This window comes from Camelus bactrianus, chromosome 10, assembly GCF_048773025.1.
Source record: "Camelus bactrianus isolate YW-2024 breed Bactrian camel chromosome 10, ASM4877302v1, whole genome shotgun sequence".
NCBI lineage: Eukaryota > Metazoa > Chordata > Mammalia > Artiodactyla > Camelidae > Camelus > Camelus bactrianus.
Genome location: NC_133548.1, coordinates 5240832 through 5264542, shown reverse-complemented (window position 1 = coordinate 5264542; position 23711 = coordinate 5240832). Strand labels below are relative to the sequence as shown.

General features: G+C 54.1%; 2 protein-coding genes across 10 annotated transcripts; both read left to right on the top strand.

Annotated features, from left to right (window-relative positions):
- The first annotated feature begins 914 nt into the window (after window positions 1-914).
- ANKRD13D (ankyrin repeat domain 13D) lies at window positions 915-13277 on the top strand. Of its 7 annotated transcripts, none has more exons than XM_074371653.1 (15): window positions 915-1984; window positions 2552-2687; window positions 2808-2932; window positions 3693-3738; window positions 3821-3964; window positions 4212-4395; window positions 9601-9667; window positions 10053-10134; window positions 10356-10417; window positions 10524-10654; window positions 11574-11731; window positions 11834-11950; window positions 12035-12198; window positions 12342-12369; window positions 12705-13277. In XM_074371653.1, exons 1-15 carry the CDS (start codon window positions 1421-1423, stop codon window positions 13109-13111), a joined length of 2415 nt encoding a protein of 804 aa, XP_074227754.1. In that variant the 5' UTR covers window positions 915-1420; the 3' UTR covers window positions 13112-13277. The 7 variants fall into 7 exon arrangements, 6 of the variants coding, with proteins under 6 accessions (XP_074227754.1, XP_074227753.1, XP_045373862.2 ...); XM_074371652.1 differs by having other exon boundaries at window positions 920-1984; window positions 4206-4395; XM_074371655.1 differs by having other exon boundaries at window positions 923-1984; window positions 4206-4395; window positions 12342-12455; window positions 12705-12843.
- Window positions 13278-14018: 741 nt separating this feature from the next.
- SSH3 (slingshot protein phosphatase 3) lies at window positions 14019-22098 on the top strand. 3 transcript variants are annotated; one of them, XM_045517903.2, is made up of 14 exons: window positions 14019-14284; window positions 14813-14850; window positions 15437-15668; window positions 16792-16910; window positions 16990-17061; window positions 17278-17457; window positions 17544-17732; window positions 17815-17908; window positions 18161-18289; window positions 18372-18418; window positions 19105-19251; window positions 19481-19681; window positions 19857-20032; window positions 21134-21271. In XM_045517903.2, exons 1-13 carry the CDS (start codon window positions 14219-14221, stop codon window positions 20017-20019), a joined length of 1677 nt encoding a protein of 558 aa, XP_045373859.1. In that variant the 5' UTR covers window positions 14019-14218; the 3' UTR covers window positions 20020-20032; window positions 21134-21271. The 3 variants fall into 3 exon arrangements, with proteins under 3 accessions (XP_045373859.1, XP_045373857.1, XP_010955012.1); XM_045517901.2 differs by having other exon boundaries at window positions 14038-14284; window positions 19759-20032; window positions 21134-22098; XM_010956710.3 differs by having other exon boundaries at window positions 14050-14284; window positions 17392-17457; window positions 19759-20032; window positions 21134-22098.
- The last annotated feature ends 1613 nt before the right edge of the window (window positions 22099-23711 follow it).

The following is a 23711-nucleotide window of genomic DNA, read 5'->3' as shown; positions in this document are numbered from 1 at the left end:
CTTGGGGATGAGAGAGGCACACCAGGAGGTCTGTGGTACTGTTCAGAGTCACAACAGCCAGGGAGCAGAGCTGGCCTGAAGGGAAGAGGGCGAGTGTGGCCAGATCTGGTTTAGGACATGCTGATGGATTGCATGGGACATAGGGTACAGAGGTGTCCCAGAAAGAGCTGAAATCTGGTCCTGAAGATGTCACCAGGATGACACTGGGAACAGACAGGCCTTCAGCTGGGAGAAGCCTGACTTGGGAGTCAGGGAGGGAGAAAAGGGGCCCTGGGAAAGGGTTGAGAAGACAATTAGGAATCAAGAGCCAGTGGGGAGTCATGTTCAAGGCTGCAGAATCAGGAGAGGCTGGGCCTGAGACAGTCCTGTTAGATTTGGGGTGAAGAGAGCTTGGGGAATGAGTAGCCCCTTTTAGGAAGGTGGAGGCTAGAGGGCTACAGCTAGTAGTAGCCAGCAGGGCCTGATTTTAGGGTTCTGGATATTCAGAGGCCTTTGAGCTGCCGCAGACCAAAGGACGTTACAAATAAGCTGATTACCCCACAGGGCAGGGTAGCAAAGTGATCCCAGATAGCACAGGAGCCACCTGGCCACAATGAGGGGGCAGGGTGAGAATGGCAGCCAGGGCCTCCCAGCCCAGAGACTCAGCTCAAACATCTAGGTCAAACCATCTGGTCAGCGTACTAATAGGGAGACTGAGACTGAGGGTCAGCCTTGGCCCAGCCTGGATGCTGCCTCACCATCCAAAACTAGGACCAGACCCCAGGCTAAGGCTAGGGTAACCACACCAGAGCTCAGCCAACTGAAGCCTGCACCCTGGTTCCGGTGTGGGTGGAGGGGCTGGCCCTGATTTCGAAACTCTCCTTCCTCTCCTGACACTGGCAGCAAAGTGCAGCCTCTGCAAAAGGGATGCACGCGGTGGGTGAAAACAGCCACTCACAGTGAACAGCCCTCCACCAGGAAGGTCCAAAGCTAGCCAGGCCTGCTCCCCCACTTCTCCGTACTCCCACTCCTGACTCCAGTGCCCTATGGGGCGACCGCCCCCACGCCCCTAACCGCGCATGGCTGAGTCCAGCCCACAGTTGGCCACTAGCACACATTGGCCCGGGTCCCTGATGAAGGTGCTCCATGCTAAGCTGGCCAGCATTTACAGGATTCTCGGAGGTGATGGGGAGGCAAGACAGCACTCCCCACCCGACCCGCACACACAGGCAAGGTCGATAACCCGCGGAGCCTGAGGTAAGAAGACTGGGCATGGGCGGAGCTGCCGAGAAAACCAGGGTAACCTAGGGGCAGCAGGACCGAGTCCTGCTGCACACGCACGCGCACACGTCCCGGGGGACCTCGGCCCCGCCCGCCCCTCGCCTAGTAGCCCTGTCCCTGGACTCCTTCCTTCCCCTTCCGGACCCGAAAGGAGTCTGCGATGGGCCTGGGGCTCCCCCTGCAGGACTCTGGCGGAGCTGCAGCCAGGCCCCGCCCTCCGGACCTCCTCCACAGACCCTTCCCGGCTGAGACTCGGGCGGAGACCCAGGTCCTGGCTTCTGCCTGGGCGTGTGTGGTTGCCAGGGTGGCTGGACAGCGGCCTCCGCCCGCCCCTGGCGCGCAGGGATCTGCTGCGGTTTCCACGGCTGCGGGAATCGAGGGGACGCGAGGCCCGACGCCCCGCCCCGCCCCGCCCCGGCGCAGCCCCGCCCGCCGGGCCCGCCCTCCCTGTCGCCTGTGCCACCGCCTCCGCCGCCGCCGCCGTCACTGCTGCGGGGGCACAGGGGCAGCGGGGGGCGCAGCTTCGGCGCGGCGCGGCCCGGAGGCTAGGGGGCTGTGCCAGGCCCGAAGCCGAGGCGGCGCCGGGCCGCCCCCGCCGCGCCCACCCACCCGGAATGCGGCGCTGAGGCCCAGCATGGCCGGCCCAGGCCCCACCTTCCCGCTGCACCGGCTCGTCTGGGCGAACCGGCACCGTGAACTGGAGGCCGCGCTGCATAGCCGCCAGGTGAGGCTCGTCGGGCACCCGGGTCGCCGTCCTGGTCCTCACCCCAAGTTGTGGTCTCCATCCTGGGGGCCACCTGCCCAGCTCCCCTTCCCCGGCTCGATCGGAAGCTCAGGTCACCTACTCCTGGCGCTTGTGCTTCTGGCCTCGGCTCCCAGCGCTGGGCCTTGCCCTGCAGGTCTCCCTGCTTCACCCTGCATCCAGCCTCAGAATTCGCCCCGCACCACGCCTGAGCCAGGCTAAGAAAAGCAGCCCAGTGCTGGTCCCCAGGCCATTCCAAACTCTTGACATCGGCAGCTGCACCTCTCCCTGACCAGAACCCCCTCACACCACCACCACCAGACCCCCAGCTCTGTCCCTGGCAGAGAGGGGGCAGGAGAGATGGGCAGGCCCTTTCCACCTGCCCCTTCCACTCCCTTTCCAGGACAGCAGGCCGCCCTCTGCCATTTCCATCGGCTGGTGTCTGCTGTCCATATTTCCCGCAGTGACTCCCAACCCTGTTCATGCTAGTGGCCTTCTTGCCTTGGCCTCTCCTTACTTGCCCAGTGCTGAATGTCCCATGTTTTCCAGCATGACATTGAACAGGAAGACCCTCGGGGGCGCACCCCCCTGGAGCTGGCTGTATCGCTGGGGAACTTGGAGTCCGTGAGAGTCCTCCTTCGACACAATGCCAATGTGGGCAAAGAGAGCTGCCAGGGCTGGGCAGGTACTGCAGAGGGCAAAGGGGCTCCCCTGAAGCTGGCAGCAGCGGGAGTTGGTGCATGGGAGTGAGCAGCCAGGTCTGGGGCCACCTAGAGAACTCCCCTCAGCAACCTGGTACCCCCAGTCCTCCAGGAGGCAGTCAGCACGGGGGACCCTGAGATGGTGCAGCTGGTACTCCAGTATCGGGACTACCAGAGGGCCACGCAGAGGCTGGCTGGCATTCCAGAATTGCTCAACAAACTCCGCCAGGTACAGCAAGGCACAGAGGTGTGGCCAGTAAGGGGGGTGGTGGCACGCCATGGAGGGGACCATGACAGAGTATGTGGGGGTCACCCTGGTCACCCATGCCAGCCCTTGCCTTACAAGGGCACTCAGCCCGTGTAGCATGCTTTCCTCACAGTGTCAGTGAGGTCCCTCTCTTTCAACCCCAGCCCAGGGTCACATAGGAAAGAGTACAGGCCTTCATGAATGAGAGTGGGCCCTTTGGGAGGAAGGCCTTTCCCAGCATCTGGGGTCCTCTAGTGCCAGAAATCTCAACAGAGCTTTTAGATTGTGGGCCTCCCAGTTAGTGCAGATTTCCTGGAAGGAGGATTTCCTCCAATTTAGTGGCTGTGGCCTGGAGCCTTGTCCACCCTTCTCGGACACATTGGTTGGGGGGTGGGGCTGCAGGGAGAGCCCCCTACCCCAGGGGCGGGCCAAGAGCAATTCATTTTGTCCCCTTTTCAGATGAAGACTCTCAGACCCAGAGAGGGCAAAAGATCCAGGGCTCTCTAGCCAGCTAGTGACCAGGTTGAGACTGGCCCCCAGGCCTGCAGATGCTTGTAGCACAGACCCTTTTAGGCCTCACTTGGCTTACCCTTTCCTGGGCGGGGTTTGTCTGGGGTGGCGGCACATCAAGACTTGCCGAGGAGCTAGGTTCCCAGGAGGGGGCCTGCGGACCAGGAGCTTCCTAGGCTTGTTGGCCCCCAGCACCAGGCAGGGCCCTGACTGGTGCTCTGGTCTATCTCAGGCCCCCGATTTCTACGTGGAGATGAAGTGGGAGTTCACCAGCTGGGGTGAGTGGGGACCTCATGGCTCCCAGGGGGCTGCACTGGGGCCTTTGGGAAAGAACCCTTTTGACCTCCATGTTCCCTGCAGTGCCCCTCGTGTCTAAGATGTGCCCAAGTGATGTGTACCGTGTGTGGAAGCGGGGTGAGAGCCTGCGGGTGGACACCAGCCTCCTGGGCTTTGAGCACATGACCTGGCAGCGTGGCCGGAGGAGCTTCATCTTCAAGGGCAAGGGTGAGCGTGGTGGGCTCACCACAGCGCGCAGCACACCAGGGCCCTGGGTTTTCCTGTGGCTTGTGAGGACAGTGCTGTCCTTTGTCTCTCTCCAGATGTGGAAATGGAGGTAGGGTGGAGGAGACCAGGGGCTGAGGCCTCACCCTGAGCAGCAGGTGGCAGAGGGCACCACAATAGCCCTCCTGCCGCTGTCCGAGCCTGGCACTGATTTGTCCCCCTTATGCCCCCCGCCGGCTGGCAGAGGCAGGAGCCTTGGTGATGGAAGTTGACCACGACCGGCAAGTGGTGCACACAGAGACGCTGGGGCTGACCCTGCACGAGCCAGAAGCGCTGCTGGCCGCCATGCGGCCCAGTGAGGAGCACGTGGCCAGCCGCCTCACCTCTCCTATCGTCTCCACTCACCTGGATACTCGCAATGTGGCCTTCGAGAGGTCGGTTGGGGCCTGGCCACACTGTGGGTGGTGCCCTTGAGACTCTGGTTCAGGCCTCTGGGAGGCGGAGCCACTCACAGAGGCTGCTCTTATGGGGGAGGGGGTCACTCAGACCCAGTGTCTCTCCCACCACCTGCCAGTCCTGGGCACCTTTGAGGCCCTGCATGCCTGTCTACACTGGCAGCTGTCTTCCTGGGAGGAGGCTAGGTCAAGGTGTCCCCAGTTTCTTGATTTCTGACCTCACATGTTTTCTCATAAGAACAAAGATTCAGGTTGTGGTTCAGCGCAACTGCCTGCACCAGTGTTGGCTTCTCAGTGGTGCGGCTGTGTCTGGCCCATAGTCCTTTGTGTGTAGCTTAGGATGGCCAGGGTGTTATTCCTCTGACAATATATGCCCCAGGTCCAATAACAGACTTCAGAAATACTTAAAAAAAAACTTTATTGAGATATTATTTTATATACCGTACAGTTCACCTATTTAAAGTGTATAATTCAGTGGGTTTTAGTATATTTACAGATACGTAACCAGCACCACAGTCCAATTTTAGAACATTTTTGTCACCTCAAAAAGAAACCCTGTGCCCTTTAACAATCAACTCCCCTCTCTCATCCCCTCCCCCGAGCCCTAAGCAACCACTAATCTGCTTTCTGTCTCTATAGATTTCCCTATTTTGGATTTTCATATGAATGGAATCATACAATATGTGGTCTTGTGTGACTGGCCTCTTTTGCTTAGCATAATGTTTTCAAGGTTCTTCCAAGTTGTAGTGTATAACTACTTTATTCCTTTTTATGGCCAAATCCATTGTATGAATAGACCACATTTTGTTTGTTCATTCATCCTTTGACAGATATGAGGATTATTTCCACCTTTTAACTGTTGTGAATAATGCTGCTCTAAACATTAGTGTACAAGTTTTTGTGTGGACCTATGTTTTCATTTCTCTTGGGTATTTGTTTACCTAGGAGTGGAATTGCTAGGTCATGTGGTAACATGTGGAAATTAAACACATATGTTTAATTATTTGAGGACCTGACAGTCTATTTACGAAAGGAGATGCAGCATTTTACATTCCCATCAGCAGTATATGAAAGTTTCTCCACATCCTCACCAACATTTACTGTTCATTTATTTATTTATCTTGGGGTTATAATCATCCTAGTGGATGTGAAGCAGTATCACATTGTGGTTTTGATTTACATTTCCCTTATGATGTTGAGTGTCTTTTCATGTGCTTATTGGCCATTTGTGTATCTTCTTTGGAGAAGTGTCTATTCAGATCCTTTGCCCGTGTGAAAAATTGGCTTATCTTTTTATTACTGAGTTATAAGAGTTCCTTATACATTCTGGATATAAATTCCTCATCAGCTAGATGGTTTGCAAATATTTTCTCCCATTCTCTAGGTTGTCTTTTCACTGTCTTTGTAATTTTTTTTTTAAATGAAGTATAGTCAGTTATAATGTGTCCATTTCTGGTGTACAGCACAATGTTCCAGTCATGCATGTACATACACATATTCATTTTCGTATTCTTTTTCATTTCTTTTCACTTTCTTGATGGTGTCCTTTGAAACATAGAAGTTTTTAAGTTTCCCGAAGTCCAGTTTATCTATTTTTCCTTCTGTTGCTTGTGCTTTTAATGTTGTATCTAACAATACTTTGCCAAATCTAAAGTCATGAAGATTTTCCCCTTTGTTTTCTTCTGAAAGTTTTATAGTTTTAGCTCTTATATCGAGCTCTTTGATCCATTTTGAGTTAATATTTGTATGTGATGGGAAGTCAGGGTTCAACTTCACTCTTTTGCATGTGACCATCCACTTACCCCAGCGCCATTTGTTAAAAAGATTGTTCTTTCCCATTAAGTGGTCTTGGTACCCTTGTGGAAAATCAGTTGACCACAGATGTATGGCTTTACTTCTAGACTCTCAATTCTATTCCGTTGGCTTATATGACTACCTTTGTGCTAGTACCACACTGTCTTAATCACACGTTGCTTTGTAGTAAGTTTTTGAAATTGGAAACTGTGAGTCTTCTGACTTTATTTTTCTTTCTCAAAATTATTTTAGATATTCTGAGTCCCTTGCAATTTCTTATGAATTTCAGATTCAGCTTGTCAATTTCTGCAAAGAACTCAGGTGGGATTCTGATAGTGTTTGTGTTGAAACTGTAAATCAGTTTGGGGAGTATTGCCATTTTAATTATGTTAAGACTTCTGCCATGAACGTAAGATATCTTTCCATTTATTTAGATTTTTAATTTTTTAAGTGATGTTTTGTAGTTTTCAGAATATAAATTTTACACTTCCTATGATAAATTTATTCTAAGTATATTATTCTTTTTGATGTTATTATGAATTCAATTGTCTTCTTAATTACTTTTTTGAATTGTTCATTGCAAACCTGTAAAAATACAATTGATTTTTGTATATTGATCTTATATCCTGCAACCTTGCCAAACTCAGATTTTAGTTCTAATGGGTATTTAGTGGATTCTTCATGATTTTTCATATGTAAGATCATGTCATCTGTTCATAGTTTTACTTCTTCCTTTCCAATCTGGATACCTTTCATTTCTTTTTCTTGCCTAATTGCTTTGTCTGGAACCTCCAGTAGAATGTTGAATGTTTAGTGGCGAGAGCAGACATCTTTATCTTGTTTCTGACCTTAGGGGAAAAGCATTCTGTCTTTCACCATTAAGTGTGATGTTAGTTGTGGGTGCCCTTTGTCAGATTGAGGAAGTTCCCTTCTATTCCTGGCTTGTCGAGTGTTTTTATCATGAAAGGGTTTGGATTTTGTCAAATACTTTTTCTGTGTCTATTGATATGCTCATATGTGACTTTAATTTTTATTCTATTGACATGTGTTATATCAGTTGATTTTCAGATGTTGAACCGACCTGGTATTCTTGGGATAAATTCAACTTTGTTGTGGTGTATAATTCTTTACATATGTTACTAGATTTGGTTGGCTAGTATTTTGTGTCTGTAGTCATAAGAAGTGGGGAGGGCATAGCTCAGTGGTAGAGCACATGCTTAGCATGCATGAGGTCCTGAGTTCAATCCCCAATACCCTCATTTAAATAAATAAATAACTAAACCTTATTACCCCCCAATGGAAAAAAGATTAAAAAAAAAAAAAGGATACCACAGTCATAAAAGACGTTGGTTTATAGTTCTCTTGTGATGTCCGTTTCTGGGTTCAGTGTCTGGGCAGTGCCTCACAGAAGGAGTTAGGCAGTGTCACCTTCTCATCTATTTTTTGCAAGAGTTTGTGAATAATTGGTATTAATTCTTCTTTAAAAGTCTGGTGTGATTCATTGGTGAAGCCATCTGGGCCTGGACTTTTTTTTGTGGGTGGTTTTTTGGTTTGGATTTTTTGTTTGTTTGTTTGTTTGTTCTTATTATTTCACTCTCTTGTTACAAATTGAGTTGATTATCTACTTCTTGAGTTAATGTTGGTAGTTTGTCTCTCTAGAATTTATCCATTTCATCTAAATTATCTAATTTGTTGAGGTATGATTATTTATCACATTCCTTTATTTATAATCTTTTTTTATTTTTATAATATTAGTAGTAATGACCCTCTTCCATTTCTGATTCTGGTAATTGAGTCTTCTCTCTTTTCTTGGCCAATAGCTAAAGGCTTGTCAATTCTGTTCAAATGTTTCAAATCTTTCTGTTCTGATCTTTTCAAAGAACCAGCTTTTAATTTAATTGATTTTCCCTATTTTTCTATTCTGTTTCATTAATTTTCACTCTAATGTTTATTATTTCCTTCCTTCTGCTTGCTGTGGGTTTAGTTTGCTCTTTTCCCATTGTCTTAATATAGAAATTTAGGTTATTGATTTAAGGATTTTCCTCTTTCTTAATATAGTTATTGACAGCTATAAATTTTTCTCTAAACATTGCTTTAGCTATATCCCATAAATTTTTTAAAGAGATTTTAAATTTCCATTTGTTTATTTATATTCTTTTTTTTAAACAATTCTTTTTTGTGTGTTTGTTTTGGGGATAGGGGAGGTAATTAGGTTTTCATTTATTTAATGGAAGTACTGGGGATTGAACCCAAGACCTCATGCATGCTAAGCACACACTCTACCACTGAACTATACCCTCCTCACCCTGTAAGTTTTGGTATGATGTGTCTTCATTTCCATTCATCCAAAAGTATCTTCTGATTTTGCTTTTGATTTATTATCTGATCCATTGGTTATTTAGGAGTGTGTTGTTTGCTTTCCACACATTTTTGAGTTTCCCAAATCTTTTTTTTTTGTTATTGATTCTAACTTCATTCAGTTGTGATTGGAGAACATACTTTGTATGATTTCTATTCTTTCAAGTTTATTGAGGTTTCTTTTATGGCCTAGCATATGGTCTGTCCTGAAGAATGTTCCACGTGCACTTAAGCAGAATGTGTATTCTGTTGTCTTTTGGTGGAGTGTTCTAAAGAAGCCTATCAAGTCTCGTTTATAGTGATGTTCAAGTCTTCTGTTTCCTTGTTGATCTTCTGTCTACTCCTTCTCTCCATTATTGAAGGTGGGGTACTGAAGTCTCAAATTATTATTGTTGAATCAGACATACTTTTAATTTTAAATTTTCATTATAGAAAATTTCAAACATACATGAAAGAAGAGAAAATAGTGTAATGTACTCATCACCCAACTTTAACATTTATCAGCATTTTGCCAGTCTTGTTGAGTCTATCCTTCCTCATTTTTGTTCTTTTTGCTTTTTCCCTGGACTGTTTTAAAGCACATCCTAGATATCATATCATTTCAACAGTAAATGCTGGGGGGAGGGTCTAGCTCAGTGGTAGTGTGTGTGCTTGTCATGCACGAGATCCTAGGTTCAATCCCCAGTACCTCCGGTAAAAAAATAAATTAAATAAATACATAAGTAAATCTAATTACCCCCTCCTCAAAAAAAGAAAAAAACAGTAAATGCTTCTGCATGTGACTTTAACAGATAAGGATGTTTTTAAACCCAGCCCCAGCACCATTATCACACCTAGCAAAAGTTAATGCTAATCCCCAGTACATCTTAGTTCTCAGTCCTCTGTTCTGCTGTCCCCAGCTGTCCAGAGGATCTTCAGGTCCCCTCTGTGTGTTTCAGAGGGAAGGCTAATTAGAGGGGGTTTTTGAAAGGGAAGACTTTGACCAGAGTTGAGGGTATGGGTCCTCATGAGCTCCTGTTTGGTCTGTTTCAGGAACAAATGTGGTATCTGGGGCTGGCGGTCTGAGAAGATGGAAACCGTTAGCGGCTACGAGGCCAAGGCAGGAGAGGCTAGTGGTGGGGGCTGGGGTAGGAGACGAGGCCCAGGAACTCCACTCTTTCTCCACACCCACCCCATGTGGAGGGAGAGACAGAGTAGCCCGTGGGCTCCGGAAGCCTTGTGTGGCCATGGGAACTCAGTGCAGCCGGAGTACCCAGCCCCTGCTGAGCACGCAAGGATCACCCACAGCCCGGGCCCCTACCCAGATTACTGAGATGAAGCGAGGAGCATTTTCCCCGGGGTTCAGACCCCACCACTTCCACTGTGGGGAGCAAGATCTCATCTCTCCCTGGGAACAGGAGGACTTGGGTCCTTTGCTGGTGAGGCTGAGTGTGGGGAACAGGCTCTGAGCCCCCAGCTTCCCCTGTGTCCCCCCTGCTCCCCAGGTGTACAGTGCCACCAATGTGGAGCTGGTGACACGCACACGCACGGAGCACCTCTCTGATCAGGACAAGTCGAAGAGCAAAGGTAAACCCAGGTGCGCCTGCCTGCTGCCCAGTCACACCACATGGTGGGGTCACCTGGGTCTGCGGCCAGGGCCAGAGTATCTGGGACAAGCCGGGAGGCTTCCCTGTTCCCATCTGCTCTGCCTCCCACCACACAGGAGGCACCCAGGGTGAAGGGTAGGTGTGGGCAGTCTGGGTCAGTGGCCCAAATTTCCCTCATGGGCTCCCACCCCTTCTCCTTAGGGGGGAAGACTCCATTCCAGTCCTTCCTTGGGATGGCCCAGCAGCACTCCTCCCACAATGGGGTGAGCCGGGGCTGGGGGCGGGGCTGGGTCCGGCTGGCTAGGGGCCACTGGGTGGGGCCAGGCGGGTGCCTCCTGAGTGCTAAGCCTGGTCCTGGGGTCCACCTAGGCTTCTGTGCATCAGGCAGCCAGCTCCACAAACCCCACAGCCATTTCCCCCGACGAATACTTTGACCCCAACTTCAGCCTGGAGTCGAGGAACATCGGTCGCCCCATTGAAATGTCCAGCAAAGTGCAGAGGTGAGGTCTGGGGGCTGGCTGGGGGCTTCCTTCAGGGACAGGGACCCCACCTGGTTCCCTTGAGCACTTGCAAACTCCTGTCACACATGAGGTCCCCTGGGGTGGGGGGCCCACTCACCTAGACAGCTTCCTTCTAGACTTTACTCCTTGTGGGCAGGATCCAGGTCTGCCTTAGCCATGGTCCTCAGCACCCAGCTTGGGGCTTGGCTCAGAAGACACTCTTCTTGGTGAATGAATGGGCAGCAGCACCCGCATATATGGGTTTCTATTCAACTTAATGAGCACCTGCTGGGGGCCAGCTTGTGGCAGAACGGGAGGGCAGGGCACAGAGCTCTAACACCTGGCTTTGTGGCTGAGGAAACATCTTCCCTTCTGAGAGTCTAGTCTCCTCAGTAAAATGAGAACAGCTGCATTTGGCCGCCTGCTCACAAGGGTGCTGTGAGGCTCTGATGAGCTGTGACACCCAGCCCTTATGATGGGCCTGGCACCGTCCCAGGAACTTCACACAGACTCCCTCAGCCATGCAGTGGTGGGACTGGGATGGAACGCCAGTAGTCCCGAACTGTGTGCTGTGCTGGACCCAAAAGTCTGGCAAAGTGTGAGGTGCTAGTTGGCTGTGCTGAGGAGGACAGGGCTGTGGAAGAGGCCAGACTGAAGCCAGGAGCTCGGCCCTGCCCTCCTCATCCTGAAGAGCTGAACTGGCACAAAGCACTTGAAGCCTAGCCTGAGCCCAGGCTCTGGGGGCAGCTCAGGCTATAGGGCCAGAAGGACATCTGCTCCTGGGGGAGGCAGGCTGGGACAGCTGAGCAGAGAAGAGGGTACCCCAGGCCAGGTGGAGAGCACGCATAAAGGCAGGTGTCCAGAGGAGGTGGGCCTTAGCAGAGGTTCCTTGACCCATGTTCTGCGATCGGCTGGGCAGGTTCAAGGCAACACTGTGGCTGAGCGAGGAGCACCCACTCTCCCTGAGTGACCAGGTGACGCCCATCATCGACCTGATGGCCATCAGCAATGCTCACTTTGCTAAACTGCGTGACTTCATCACCCTGCGCCTCCCCCCTGGATTCCCGGTCAAGATTGGTGAGAGGGTGGGCTGGGTGGCAGGAGGGCCTCTGGCAGCTCCCGGGGAGCAGGGAGGGTGTGGGCTGCAGGGCTGGCTCAGGCTTGACCCTCTCCTTGCAGAGATCCCCCTTTTCCACGTGCTTAATGCCCGCATCACCTTCAGCAACCTGTGTGGCTGTGACGAGCCACTGAGCTCAGTGTGGGTGCCGGCGCCCAGCTCTGCCATCCCGGCTTCAGGTATCGCTGTGGGCGGGCGCCAGGCTGTGCGGCTCACTGGTCTCTGTGCGCTGGGGGCTGACATGACCCCTCTGCTGTGCCCAGGGAGCCCCTTCCCCTGTGAGGTGGACCCTGCCGTGTTTGAGGTGCCCGAGGGGTACAGCGTGCTGGGTGCAGAGCGCAGTGAGCCCCTTCGTGACGAGGACGATGATCTGCTGCAGTTTGCCATCCAGCAGAGCCTGCTGGAGGCGGGCACGGAGGCAGAGCAGGTGGGGTGCGGGCCGGGGCCGGGCCCTGGGTGTGGGCCAGGGTAGCAGAAGTGACAGCTAGGGGCTCTGGCTGCTGCAGGTGACTGTCTGGGAAGCCCTGACCAACACCCGGCCTGGCACCCACCCTCCCCATGCCCCCGCAGCCTACGAGGAGCAGCTTCAGCTGGAGCGGTGAGGCCCTCGAGGACCTACCAGGTCCACGTCTCAGCCCTGCCCTGCCTCAAGGACCCTGACAGCCAAGGGGTTCTTGGCTGGTGGTAGGTAGCAGGGAGGTGCTGGTCCCAGGACCCATACCCTCTTCAGGGCCACCCACAATCTTTGGTGCTGCCCACCAGTGAATGAGGCATGAGGGATGGGGAGATGGGGCCTGGCCTGTCTCTCCTCTCTGGTCTTCAGGTCCCAGCCACCCTGTCCTCATCCTCGGCCTCCATAACCACCCAGCCCTTGGCTTCCTCCCCCAGCCTGAGCACTCACAGTCTGCTCTCCTCTCATGCTTTGCCTGGAAGGGCCCTCCAGGAAAGCCTGCGGATGTCCACAGAGCCCAGGGGTCACAGGACGCCCCCTGTCCCGGCTTCCCCCAGCTTTGAGGAGCAGCTTCGCCTGGCCCTGGAGCTGTCTTCTCAGGAGCAGGAGGAGCGGGAGCGGCGGGGGCAGCAGGAGGAGGAAGACTTACAGCGGATCCTGCAGCTCTCGCTCACAGAGCACTGAGCCCCTAGCCCCTGGGAGGGCTGTCCGGGATGCTCCACCACCCACTTTTGTAACTTATTTATTTATAAACACTCTGCTGCTGAGCTTGGGGCCTGGAGCCCCAGGGTGGGCTTTCTTTGGAGACCGAGGTGGAAATAAAGAGACCCTCAGCAGCAGGCTTGCTCTGCTCATTCGGGGAGGAGGGGAGAGGCACAGGAGGCACTGAGGGGAGACACCGTGGGCAGTGGCCTTAGACCTGGGTTTGAATCGTGGCCCAGGCTCCCTTAGCCTCTCTGAGCCTGTTTCCTCACCTGTAAATGAGACCGCCTCCCACCCCCAGAGCTGATGGGAGGGGAAAATGAGCTGACAACTGTCAAGTGTCCTTACAGAGTAGGTGTTCCATGAACATCAATTCCCCTGACCCTGGCCCACCTACTGGAGACCTGGGTTCCTCCTGCCACACAGTCTGGCTTTCCTGGAACCCCACCCATGCTCATGTTAGGGAGGGGGATAGGCTGGGCCTCCAGACTATCCAGCTGGCTTGGAGGAGCCTCTGCACCCCAGGCCTAGGTTCCTGCCCTGACTCTGCCAGGTTCTGTTGGAGTGACTTTTGGCAAGTCACGTCCCTCTGCCTGAGCTGTGAACCTGCTCAGCCCTGCTCTGCTCACTTGCAAGGTGGCCCTGAGGACCCCTGTGAGCCTCATGGGTTAGTTCTAAATGCCACCTGATTTCCCCTGAAGCTTTGCGTATCTCTCAGTGATTCATGCAGAGAGTGGAAGCATAAGGGCCCATCAGCAAGGAGAAATAAGTTTGGGGTGCCCCCCACTTAAGATCCACTGCTTCTGGTCCTTTCCAAGACCTTGTCCCCAAACCTACCTCCCTAGGTCCCATCTCTGCTGGGTAACAGAACGGTTGAGGCCCAGATTAGATCTCAAGTGACCTAACTGGGCGGAGCAGGGAGGTCAGGGGCAGGGGCTCCTCCTGGGAGGAGGGACCGAACCCAACCCGGAATACAACGTAGGCTGCTCCTTCCCTCTGCTGGGCTCTGCACCTGCGCTCCGCCCTCCGGCCCCGCCCCCAACGTGTTTTGTGGGGCGGGGGCCAGACGGGCCCAACCGGTCGAGAAGAGAAGGGCGGGGCCGCCGCCGCTCGGTGCGGGCTCCGCAGGCTCGGTTGGACGGGTATCTGGCCCTTTAAGGGCCGTCCCCGAGGAGGTGCCAGGCCCTGGTGGCTCCGGACTCTCTTCTTCCTGGTCCTCCGGAGCTGGGACTGTCCGTGGGGTAGAGGGAGGGCGCAGTGCCCGGTGCCGGCCCAGGTGTCCCCGGCCTGGCCCATGGCCCTGGTCACAGTAAGCCGCTCGCCCCCGGCCAGCGGCCAGTCCACGCCTGTGGGGCCCACGGTGAGTCTGGCTTTGCTGTGGTTCTGCCCACGCAGTTGGCTACCAGTTGGCTGGGGGAGTGCGGGCTGCCCACGGACAGCCTCCCCTCAAGTCTGGGGGTGTGCAGAGAGGGACTTCAAGTCTCAGACTGGAAGGGTTTGGGGGAAATCTTGAGGCTCCCAGGAACTCGGACCAAGGCAAGATCCGGAACCCTGAGCGCCAGTCCAGTCTCCTGGAGGCCCTACCCCGCCGGAGGCCCTACCCCCTTCCCAGGCCCAGATCTGGGCCAAACCCTCAGACATCTCCAGTAGCACCCCCACCCCTTACCACCGGCTGCCAATGGAGACCTAGCCCCGGGTACCCCCAATGCCCCGGGGTGAAGAGTAGACTGGAGTGGGAAAGGGATCTGACACCTTTTCTGGTTCCACTCCCCACTGTGGAAGAGGGAGGCGCAGCCCTGCCCACCCCCCCAACCAGGAGCCCTGAAAGAGGGAAGAGGAGAGTCCTTCCTCCCCTTTCACTCTGCCCTGAGGGCTGTTTTCTCGGCAGGACCAGGCTTTCAAGCGCAGAAGCCGGCTCCAGCGAAGGTGAGCACCTCCCCCCAACACAGACATCTCCTTCCAGCTGCCAGGCTTGGCCACTGCCATCCTGGAGGATTCACAGCCAAAGTCAAAGGACCCACTGAATGTGGGGCAGTGTTAACAGTGGGCACAGCTGGTGGGCACGGCTGGCTGCTTTTGCTCTCATCTTCCCTCTGGTCAGTTGAAGCTCTTTGACCCACTGTCCTGGACCTGGCTCCAGCCAGGGGTCATGACTCAAAGGGTAGGATGGGACAGTGGGGCCTAAGGACTCCTGAGTCCCCACCAAGTTCACAGCATCTCTTGAGTTAGGCAGGTGGGAAGGGAAAGGAAGCCACCCCTGCTCTTCCTCAGATAAGAATAGATGGGCTGGAGGCTTAAGAGCCTCCAAGGCAGTGAGTGGTTCCCCAAGTGTCATGGCAGCATTACTTGGGAAATGGCTAGAAATGCACATTCTCAAGCCTCCACTCCTGACCCACTAACTTTCTGGGAATGAGGTCCAACACCTGTTTTAACAAGTCCTCCAGGTGATCCTCACACATACCTGTCCTAAGGGGTACAATGGACCATAACGGTTTCCCTGCCCCACTGCCAGGCAGAGCTTTGCAGTACTCCGTGGGGCTGTCCTGGGACTGCAGGATGGAGAGGACAATGGAGATGCAGCCAAGGCCAGCCCTGAGCCAGTAGCGGAACCGCCACACGAAGAGCAGCCTCACAGGGACCAGACAGATGACGGACATGTGCCCCAGAGTCCCAGGAAGCAGGAGCAGAGTCAGCACCTGCACCTCATGGTGGAGCTGCTGAGGCCGCAGGATGACATCCGCCTGGTGAGGAGCCCATCCAGAGCCCTCTGGCCCTCTGAGAGGGAAATGAGCCACCCCTCAGGTGGGAGGAGAGAGTAGAATGGAGCCAGTGTGTGTGTTTGGGGAGCAGTGGCGGGAGGGCTGGGGGCACCCTGGGGAGCACAGAGGTTACCCAAACCCCAAAGACTGTTTCACATACAGTTGTTTCAATAGGAAGAGGTAATGTCTTCAGTTCTCTGGAGGGATGGGAAATGATGGGAATGTTTGTCCTATGTGAGCCTGTGGGGCCAGAATTACCCAGAGAGTTTCTATTCAACCAGTACAAGACCCTCCTGACTATGTGGTTTGCCCACAAATGGACTGCTGTTCAGGGGGCCTTCTGAGCACCCGCTGGGGGCTGGTGTGTAGAGGGGCCCATGTGGGGAGGGGACACAGGTGGGAAAGTGAGGACCAGTCCCCAGATGCCTGTGGAACCTCTCACTTTCTGCAGCAAAATAGGAAAAACAAGATGCAGTCAGTCTTTCATAAAATGGAATTTGTTCCGTGGAAGCACCAGCCTTTATTGTGAGACTCTATCCTTAATATTTCTTTGGTGAGAAACATTTCTTCGATTAAATTATGGTAATGGCAAGTGGAAAGGTGTTTTTTAAACTTCCTTCCTGGGCAGAAGCAAAAAACAGGCAGTTTGTCATGCCCATTCTCCCCTTTTCCCCACATACATCCCCTTTGAGAAACATCTTTTTAAACTTTTTGTTGGACCATGAAATCCAAAAGTTGGGAACCAGGGGTGGGAGAGTGCCTGCCTAGCATGCACAAGGTCCTGAGTTCAATCCCCAGGACCTCCATTAAAATAAATAAATAAACCTAGCTACCACCCCCCCAACCAAAAAAAAAAAAAAAAAAAGGAGGAGGAGAAGAAAAAAGTGATGATTGTATTAAAAAAAAAAAAAACCTCAACTTAAAAAAATGTGGCAAAAGTTGAGAACCAGTAGACTGTAACCACCGATCTGGTATCTGGGAGGAGAGGGATGGGTGCGGAGGGAGCAGGTTGCAGGTCTGTTCTAGGCCTGGATGGAGTTCGGGGTGAGGGGAGCAGGGTCCTCTGGGCCACTGTGACCCTGGGCTTCTCCCTTCCCGTCTTCCCCAGGCAGCGCAGCTGGAGGCAGCCCGGCCCCCTCGGCTCCGCTACCTGCTGGTAGTTTCCACAAGAGAACATCTGAGCCAGGAGGAGACAGTCCTCCTGGGGGTGGATTTCCCTGATAGCAGGTGGGAGCAGGGAGAGGAAGGGAGGAGGGCAAGGGAGGGAGGTGCTGGGGAACAACGGCTTTCCCTCTGTCCCTGCCAGCTCCCCGAGCTGCACCCTAGGCTTGGTCTTGCCGCTGTGGAGTGACACCCAGGTGTACCTAGATGGAGATGGGTAAGAGGCGGCAACTGGAGGGAGGGGAAAAGAGAGAAGAGGGGCCAGAGGGTGGAATACCAAGTGTGATGTATGTAGGGGGTGTGGTGGGTACTGGGGAGCAACTGCAGGACTCCAGGCTGAGCCTACTCTCAGCTCTGCCTGAGAGTCACTGTGTGATCCTGGGCAAGTCACCTAACTTCTCTGGGCCTCTGCTGCCCCATATCTGGCAAACAGGGCTTATTTTGAAGCTCAAATGATGTGTACATCTTCTGAGGACCAGCCTGTGAGGTGGCTAATGAGTAGACCTCTCAGGGAGTTGGGCTCCACACCCCACCTGCTCTCCCACAGGGGCTTCAGCGTGACATCTGGCGGGCAGAGTCGGATCTTCAAGCCGATCTCCATCCAGACCATGTGGTAAGGTCTGGGTCTCGAAGACGGCTGCAGAGTCTGGGCAGGGGCAGTAGGGAGAACAGTGTGACCCAGCCTCTCCTCTGTCCCAGGGCCACACTCCAGGTGTTGCACCAGGCATGTGAGGCGGCTCTGGGCAGTGGTCTTGTGCCAGGGGGCAGTGCCCTCACCTGGGCCAGCTACTACCAGGACAGACTGAGCTCTGACCAGAGCTGCCTCAACGAGTGGATGGCCATGGCCGACCTGGAGTCTCTGCGGCCTCCTAGCGCCGAGCCCGGCCGGTCAGTACAGGGAGGAGAGGAAAGGGGGAGGTATGTGGCGGAGCTGGGAAGGGGTCCCTAGATTGACGGGCTTGGTTCCCAGCCCCTCAGAACAGGAGCAGATGGAGCAGGCGATCCGGGCTGAGCTGTGGGAGGTGTTGGACACCAGTGACCTGGAGAGCATCACTTCCAAAGAGGTGGGCAGGGTGCCAGGGACCAGGGAAGGAGCTGGGCCCTGCTGGGGGGCCTCTGGCTGGAGGCCAGAGCATCCTCTCCTCTGAGCCTCCCCACTTTAGTTTTTCTCCTGTCTGAGCCATTCCCAGATGCCTGGCCTCAGCTTCTCTGCCTGGATGGGACAGAGAATAGTCCCCTGAGGCCACAGAGGGAAGGGTGGGGCATCAGGAACCTTGCAGGGCGCCCCCAGCCCTTCCTCACCCTCCTGCCTGCAGATCCGCCAGGCCCTGGAGCTGCGCCTGGGATGCCCTCTCCAGCAGTACCGCGACTTCATTGACAACCAGATGCTGCTGCTCATGGCCCAGCAAGACCGGGCATCCCGCATCTTCCCCCACCTCTACCTGGTGAGCTGCACGCTGAGGAGTGGGAAATGCAGACCACGGCAGCAGGGGGACAGGGCAAATGATGCTGTCTCCCTGTTCACAGGGCTCAGAGTGGAATGCAGCGAACCTGGAGGAGCTGCAGAGAAACAGGTAGGTTCTGAGCCCCCTCAGGACTGCCCACCCTGTCTTTCCCCTTAGCCTGGCCTCCCCCATGGGGAATCCTGTCCAGAAACCCCCAGACCCCCCTCAGTGGCAGCTAGCTCTGCTTCCAACCCTGGGGCTGTTCCCCTCGAAAGGGCTCAGGCCGGGTCAAGGGAACAGCAACCGTCCTGGTCTGCTGGAGGCTCCCTGGTTCCCTCTTCTCCCTCCCCAAGCTGTGAAGCAGAAAAGCTCCCCTCTGCATGACCACGTCTGGGGGAGAAGGAAGGGCCCATCTCCCAGGGGGATGTGGCTGCCTGCTCTCAACAGTTCCTGTCATTTGGTCCACCACGGGCTTCTGGGAAACCTGCTGCGACCCTTGTCACCAGCTGCTGCAGATCCACCCAATCTCAGCTTGGCTCAAACGCTGTTCTCTGACTGCCTTCTGAGAAAGAGAGAAGGGCTCAAGTTGCAGGCAGACCAGCAATGACCTGGTCTGGGGGGGAACCCAAGCCCAGCGGGGTAAAACAATTTGCTCAGGGTCACAGTCATCTCTTCTTCCACCGTAACTCTGCTGCCCCTACCCAACCCTCAGAACCAAGAAAACGAAAGAGAAACACCCAGGGTCTACTGGGTCCACTGGCCAACGGGGCTGATGCCCAGGGCACGTCAGCCTGGCCTCATACCCCATGCTGCAGGGTGAGCCACATCTTGAACATGGCTCGAGAGATTGACAACTTCTACCCCGAGCGCTTCACATATCACAATGTGCGCCTCTGGGACGAGGAGTCAGCCCAGCTGCTGCCCCACTGGAAGGAGACGCACCGCTTCGTGGAGGCTGCAAGGTTGGGCTGTCCCACCCCACCGCCCACCCTGCCTCAGCTTCCTGCGGCCCAGGTCCCCTGCCCTCCTCCTGCCTAGCTCTGCCGTCAGCTTTTCTGGTCCGCAGCGTACTTACTTCCTTTCTCTTCTGCTCTGGGAGGTGAGCCCACTCCCTGCCTTCCCCCACGCTGCAGGGCCTCTCACAGCGAGGCGGTGGGGAAGGGGAAAGCTGACTCTGTTCTGCCTCCACAGAGCACAGGGCACCCGCGTGCTGGTCCACTGCAAGATGGGCGTCAGCCGCTCGGCTGCCACGGTGATAGCTTACGCCATGAAGCAGTATGGCTGGAGCCTGGAGCAGGCCCTGCACCACGTGCAGGAGCTCCGGCCCATCGTCCGCCCCAACCCTGGCTTCCTGCGCCAGCTGCAGACCTACCAGGGCATCCTGACTGCTAGGTCCTGAGTGGGGGACCAGGTGGGGGGGGGGTGGCTGCTGGGTCACTTAAAGCTGACTCATGGCCACTTCTTCACAGCCGGCAGAGCCATGTCTGGGAGCAGAAAGTGGGTGGGGCCTCCCCAGAGGAGCCCCTGGCCCCCGAGGTCTCTACACCATTCCCACCTCTTCCACCAGAACCAGGAGACAGTGGGGAGGTGAAGGTTGGAAGGCTGGAGGAGAGCCAGGCAGCCTCAAAAGAAGAGCCTGGGCCACGGCCACGTATCAACCTCCGTGGGATCATGAGGTCCATCAGCCTTCTGGAGCCCTCCTCGGAGACAGAAAGCACCTCAGAGACTGATGACCTCCCAGAGGTGAGGCTGGGGCTAAGGAAGGATCCAAGGCTGAAGTAGGGTGGGGGACAAAAAGGAGGAAGGGATAGATGGCAGAAGGATGGAGAAAGATCAGGACTAGTACTCAACTCGGCCCTGAGCTGGGGGCACCTAAGCATGGGGACCACACTGTGGGCAGCTCCCTTTCATCCCCTCAGAGTAGCCAAGGAGACCCAGTGAGGACAGGCAGGCGAGTGTGCCCTTCATGGGAGCTGGAGAGCAGTCATGGGACCAGGGACATCTGGTGGCTGCAGGCAGCCCTCAGCCTGATGAAAGGACTTACTTCCTAAGGCGCAAGGCCACTCAGCCATGGAATGAGCATCCTCCCCAGGCCGGGAGCTGCACAACCAATTGCTGCCCCTAGAAGGAGGTGGATAAGATGATCTCTGCAACCCCTCCCAAGTCTGAGGAGCAACCCACCGAAGGATGGAGTGCAGAGGGGTCATAGCACTCACACAGCAAACCACTGGCTGAGTAGTTGAGCACCCTCTCTGGGCTGAGTGCTGCAGGGCACAAGTATAAGACCAGAAGCTGGCCTTGGCCTTAGGAAGCCAGGCCCCACCATGTGACTTGAGGCCAAGGTGGCTAACCCAGAGGAAGGAGAGCTCATCTTACAGAGGGTGGGAACATTTGGGAGAGGCTTCCTGGAGGAGGTGGCACTGCGTGTAGAAGGATAGGGAGGGAGGGAGGGATGGATGGATGGATATGGGTGTTCTTCACTCGGCACCCAGCTCAGAGCCTGGCGCCTGGCAGATATTTCACTTGCGGCTCAGAGGAATGACTGTTCAAACCAGAGGGAGCAAGAGGAGGAGGAGAGGGCCTCAGGGACACAGCAGGTGCAGGGGAGCTAAGGAGGGCTTCTGGGGGCCAGAAGGAAGCTGCAAATGGTGAGAGCTGAGGAGCAGGGACAGTAGGGCAAGGGTGCTGTCTTTCTTTCTAGGAAAATCTGACCTGTGAGTAGCTCAGTTTTCCTGTATTCATTCAACAAATGTTCGGCACCTACCCTTTTCTAGGCTCTGTGCTCCAAGTACCCACCCAGGAAAGACTTCTCCGTGACTCTTCTTTATATTCTCACCCTTCCAGGTTTTCTCTTCAAAAGAGTCTTCAGATGAAGACTCTCCACAGCCCTTCCCTCAGCTCTCAATGGCCAAGAGGGGCAAGCAGGCCTGCTGGGGGCCTTGGCCTGCCCTGAAGTCCCGCCAGTCTGTGGTTGCCCTCAACAGCGCCGCCCTGGTGGCCAGCCGGACCAGGGCCTTCCAGGAGCAGGGGGAGGCTGGCTGTTCCTCCAAACCCAGGCTCCAGAAGGTTGGGAGGCAGGCCAGCGTGGATAGCAGTGGGGAGGAGGGCGAGGCCTGAGCCCTCACACGTGCCCATGTTCCCCTAGACACAAATAGAGGTGCCTGAACACAGCTCCTGGGACGAGCACTCAATCCTGTCAACCTGTCTACAATCCTCTTCCTCTTAGTTCCTCCCCAGAAGGCCCCAGACTCCCACCACTTCAGCCTCAGCCCCTCAGCCTTAAGTCTCAGACCCACGTCCACCTGTCCAAGGGCTCAAGATTTTCTCTATATTTGGGGATATGGTAGACAGACTGAAGGTGCCTTTGGGGTCACAGTACCCTAGCTTTATTCTCAGCTGCTGCCTGAAACACTCACTTGCAGCCACGGAATAAAAAAACAGTTTCCCAGGGCAGAAAGGCTCATGCTCCCTCCCTCACCCAGTCCTGTCTGCCTCATGTCACCTACCCCCCAATTCATTCCTGGGGCCTGCTAGGCCAGAGAACCAGTGGCCCCCAAAGGCCCAGGAGGTTGTGAAGAGCCTGAAGCCAGACCCTTCTGATGGAGCTGGCAGTCCGGCCTCCCTTGAACACCCCAGAACCAGGCTGAGTCCTTCGCTGCTGCTCCAGCACCACCAGCAGCACTGCACTGGGTCACAGGGCACTACGCCAAAGAGAATCTTCTGTTTGTGCTTCATGGCCTCTGGCCAGTTTTTCATAGTCTTAATAATATCTGGCTTTTTACTTAGAAATAAAAAACATTTTCACATTATTTCGATTTTATGATAAAGCCTGCCTGTCCAGTTTTTCTCTGGTTACACAAGGAGTTTGGCCTCTTCTTACCCCTTCCAGTCTCCTCATAGTTCCCAGGTATCTTGTGACAGGCCTCTTTGGGGGACTGGTATGTTTGGGGTGGGGTGGGAGGAAGAATGGGGAAGCAAAGAGGGGAGGCCAGTGCTGTCTCCCTCAGCTCCTGGGGTGGGGCCTGGGCAAATGCTAGCTGCACGTGCCCCGCTTAGGCAGGTTGGCAGGGGAACAAGTCTACATGGGGCAGCAGGTGCTTGGCTCTGCTGAGGCAGCAGAAGGGAGTTACCCATGAGGAAATGGAAGCTGCCAGTGCCTACCTGTACAGGACCAAGCCCGTCCCAGAAGCGAAGGCTCCTTTTGGACACTTGATGCTAGTTCTTGAGCACACTTTGGGTCCTAAGAATGTCCTTCCTGCTGCAATGCAAAAGAGCCTGATTTTCCAAGCCAGCCTATCATTGCCAGGGAAGAAGGACCTTCAGTGGGCCCCTGCCTCTGCCTAGGGTTTCTTCTGCTCAGGTACGGTGTTCAAGAAGAGTAAATGAGTCCATCTTTGTCACTTTCTCCCCTCTTCCCAAGATCATGTTCTCTGCCCTGTAACACTCTAGTTTGGTTGAGAGTGGGGGAGTGGGTGGGTGAAACTCTTTCCCTGAAAGCAGGCCTCAAAAGTAGGAGCTGGCAGCAAACATTCTTGTTGATTGAGAGCCTGTGCCCAGTTTTAGGAGTGAATCTCTCACCCAGACCCTAGTAGGACCCCCAGCACTGCTCTAACCCTAGTGGATGGAGGAGCAGGAGACCTGAGTTCCAGCCTCAGCGTTATCGCTTACAAGTTACTTCACCTTAAGTCACTGTTTCTGTAAAACAAAAGGATTAGACCAGGAAATCCCTAGGCTTTCCCTCCCATATTTTAACAATATACATCATCTGGATATTGACAGAATTCAGCCTCAGCATGCTCTCTAGATGAGGAATCATTTGACCTGTGTGTAGCGGGCCTAGGGTCACAAGGTGGGGTACAGAGAAGCTAGATCTGATTCTTCATTCACTTGGCTTGCCCATCCTGCTCAGCAGGGAGGGGCTGCCTGCCATCTACAGCCAACCATGAGTCCCACTCAGACTGCCCTTTCAGTAGTCCTAGGCAGGGCAGAGGAAGGTAGGGGTGACAATGTCAGGAGGAAAGCCAAGGCCAGACCCCGCCCTCCTGCAGTCTGTGCAGCTGGGCAGGCAGGATCCAGTCATGAACTCAGAGCTGTGGGACTGCAGAATCTACAAAAGACTGAAATTTAGCATACGGAGAAACAAAAACTGGAGGGGAAATTATCTGCATCAAAAATGCAGGCAAGTGATTAAGAACTATAGGTATAGCAACTCACACAAATTGCTAAAGGTGCAAAAAATATAGTAGTTTAAAAAAAAAAGATACAAAATGAAAAGTGTTTCCCTCCTATCCTGTCTTCTAATCCTTCACAGGCAACCATCGTTACCAGCTTCTTCTGAGTCCCTCCAAAGACATTCCATACTTATGTCATAAAATGTATTTGTGTATTTTTAAAAACAAATTATAATATATTAACATACTAT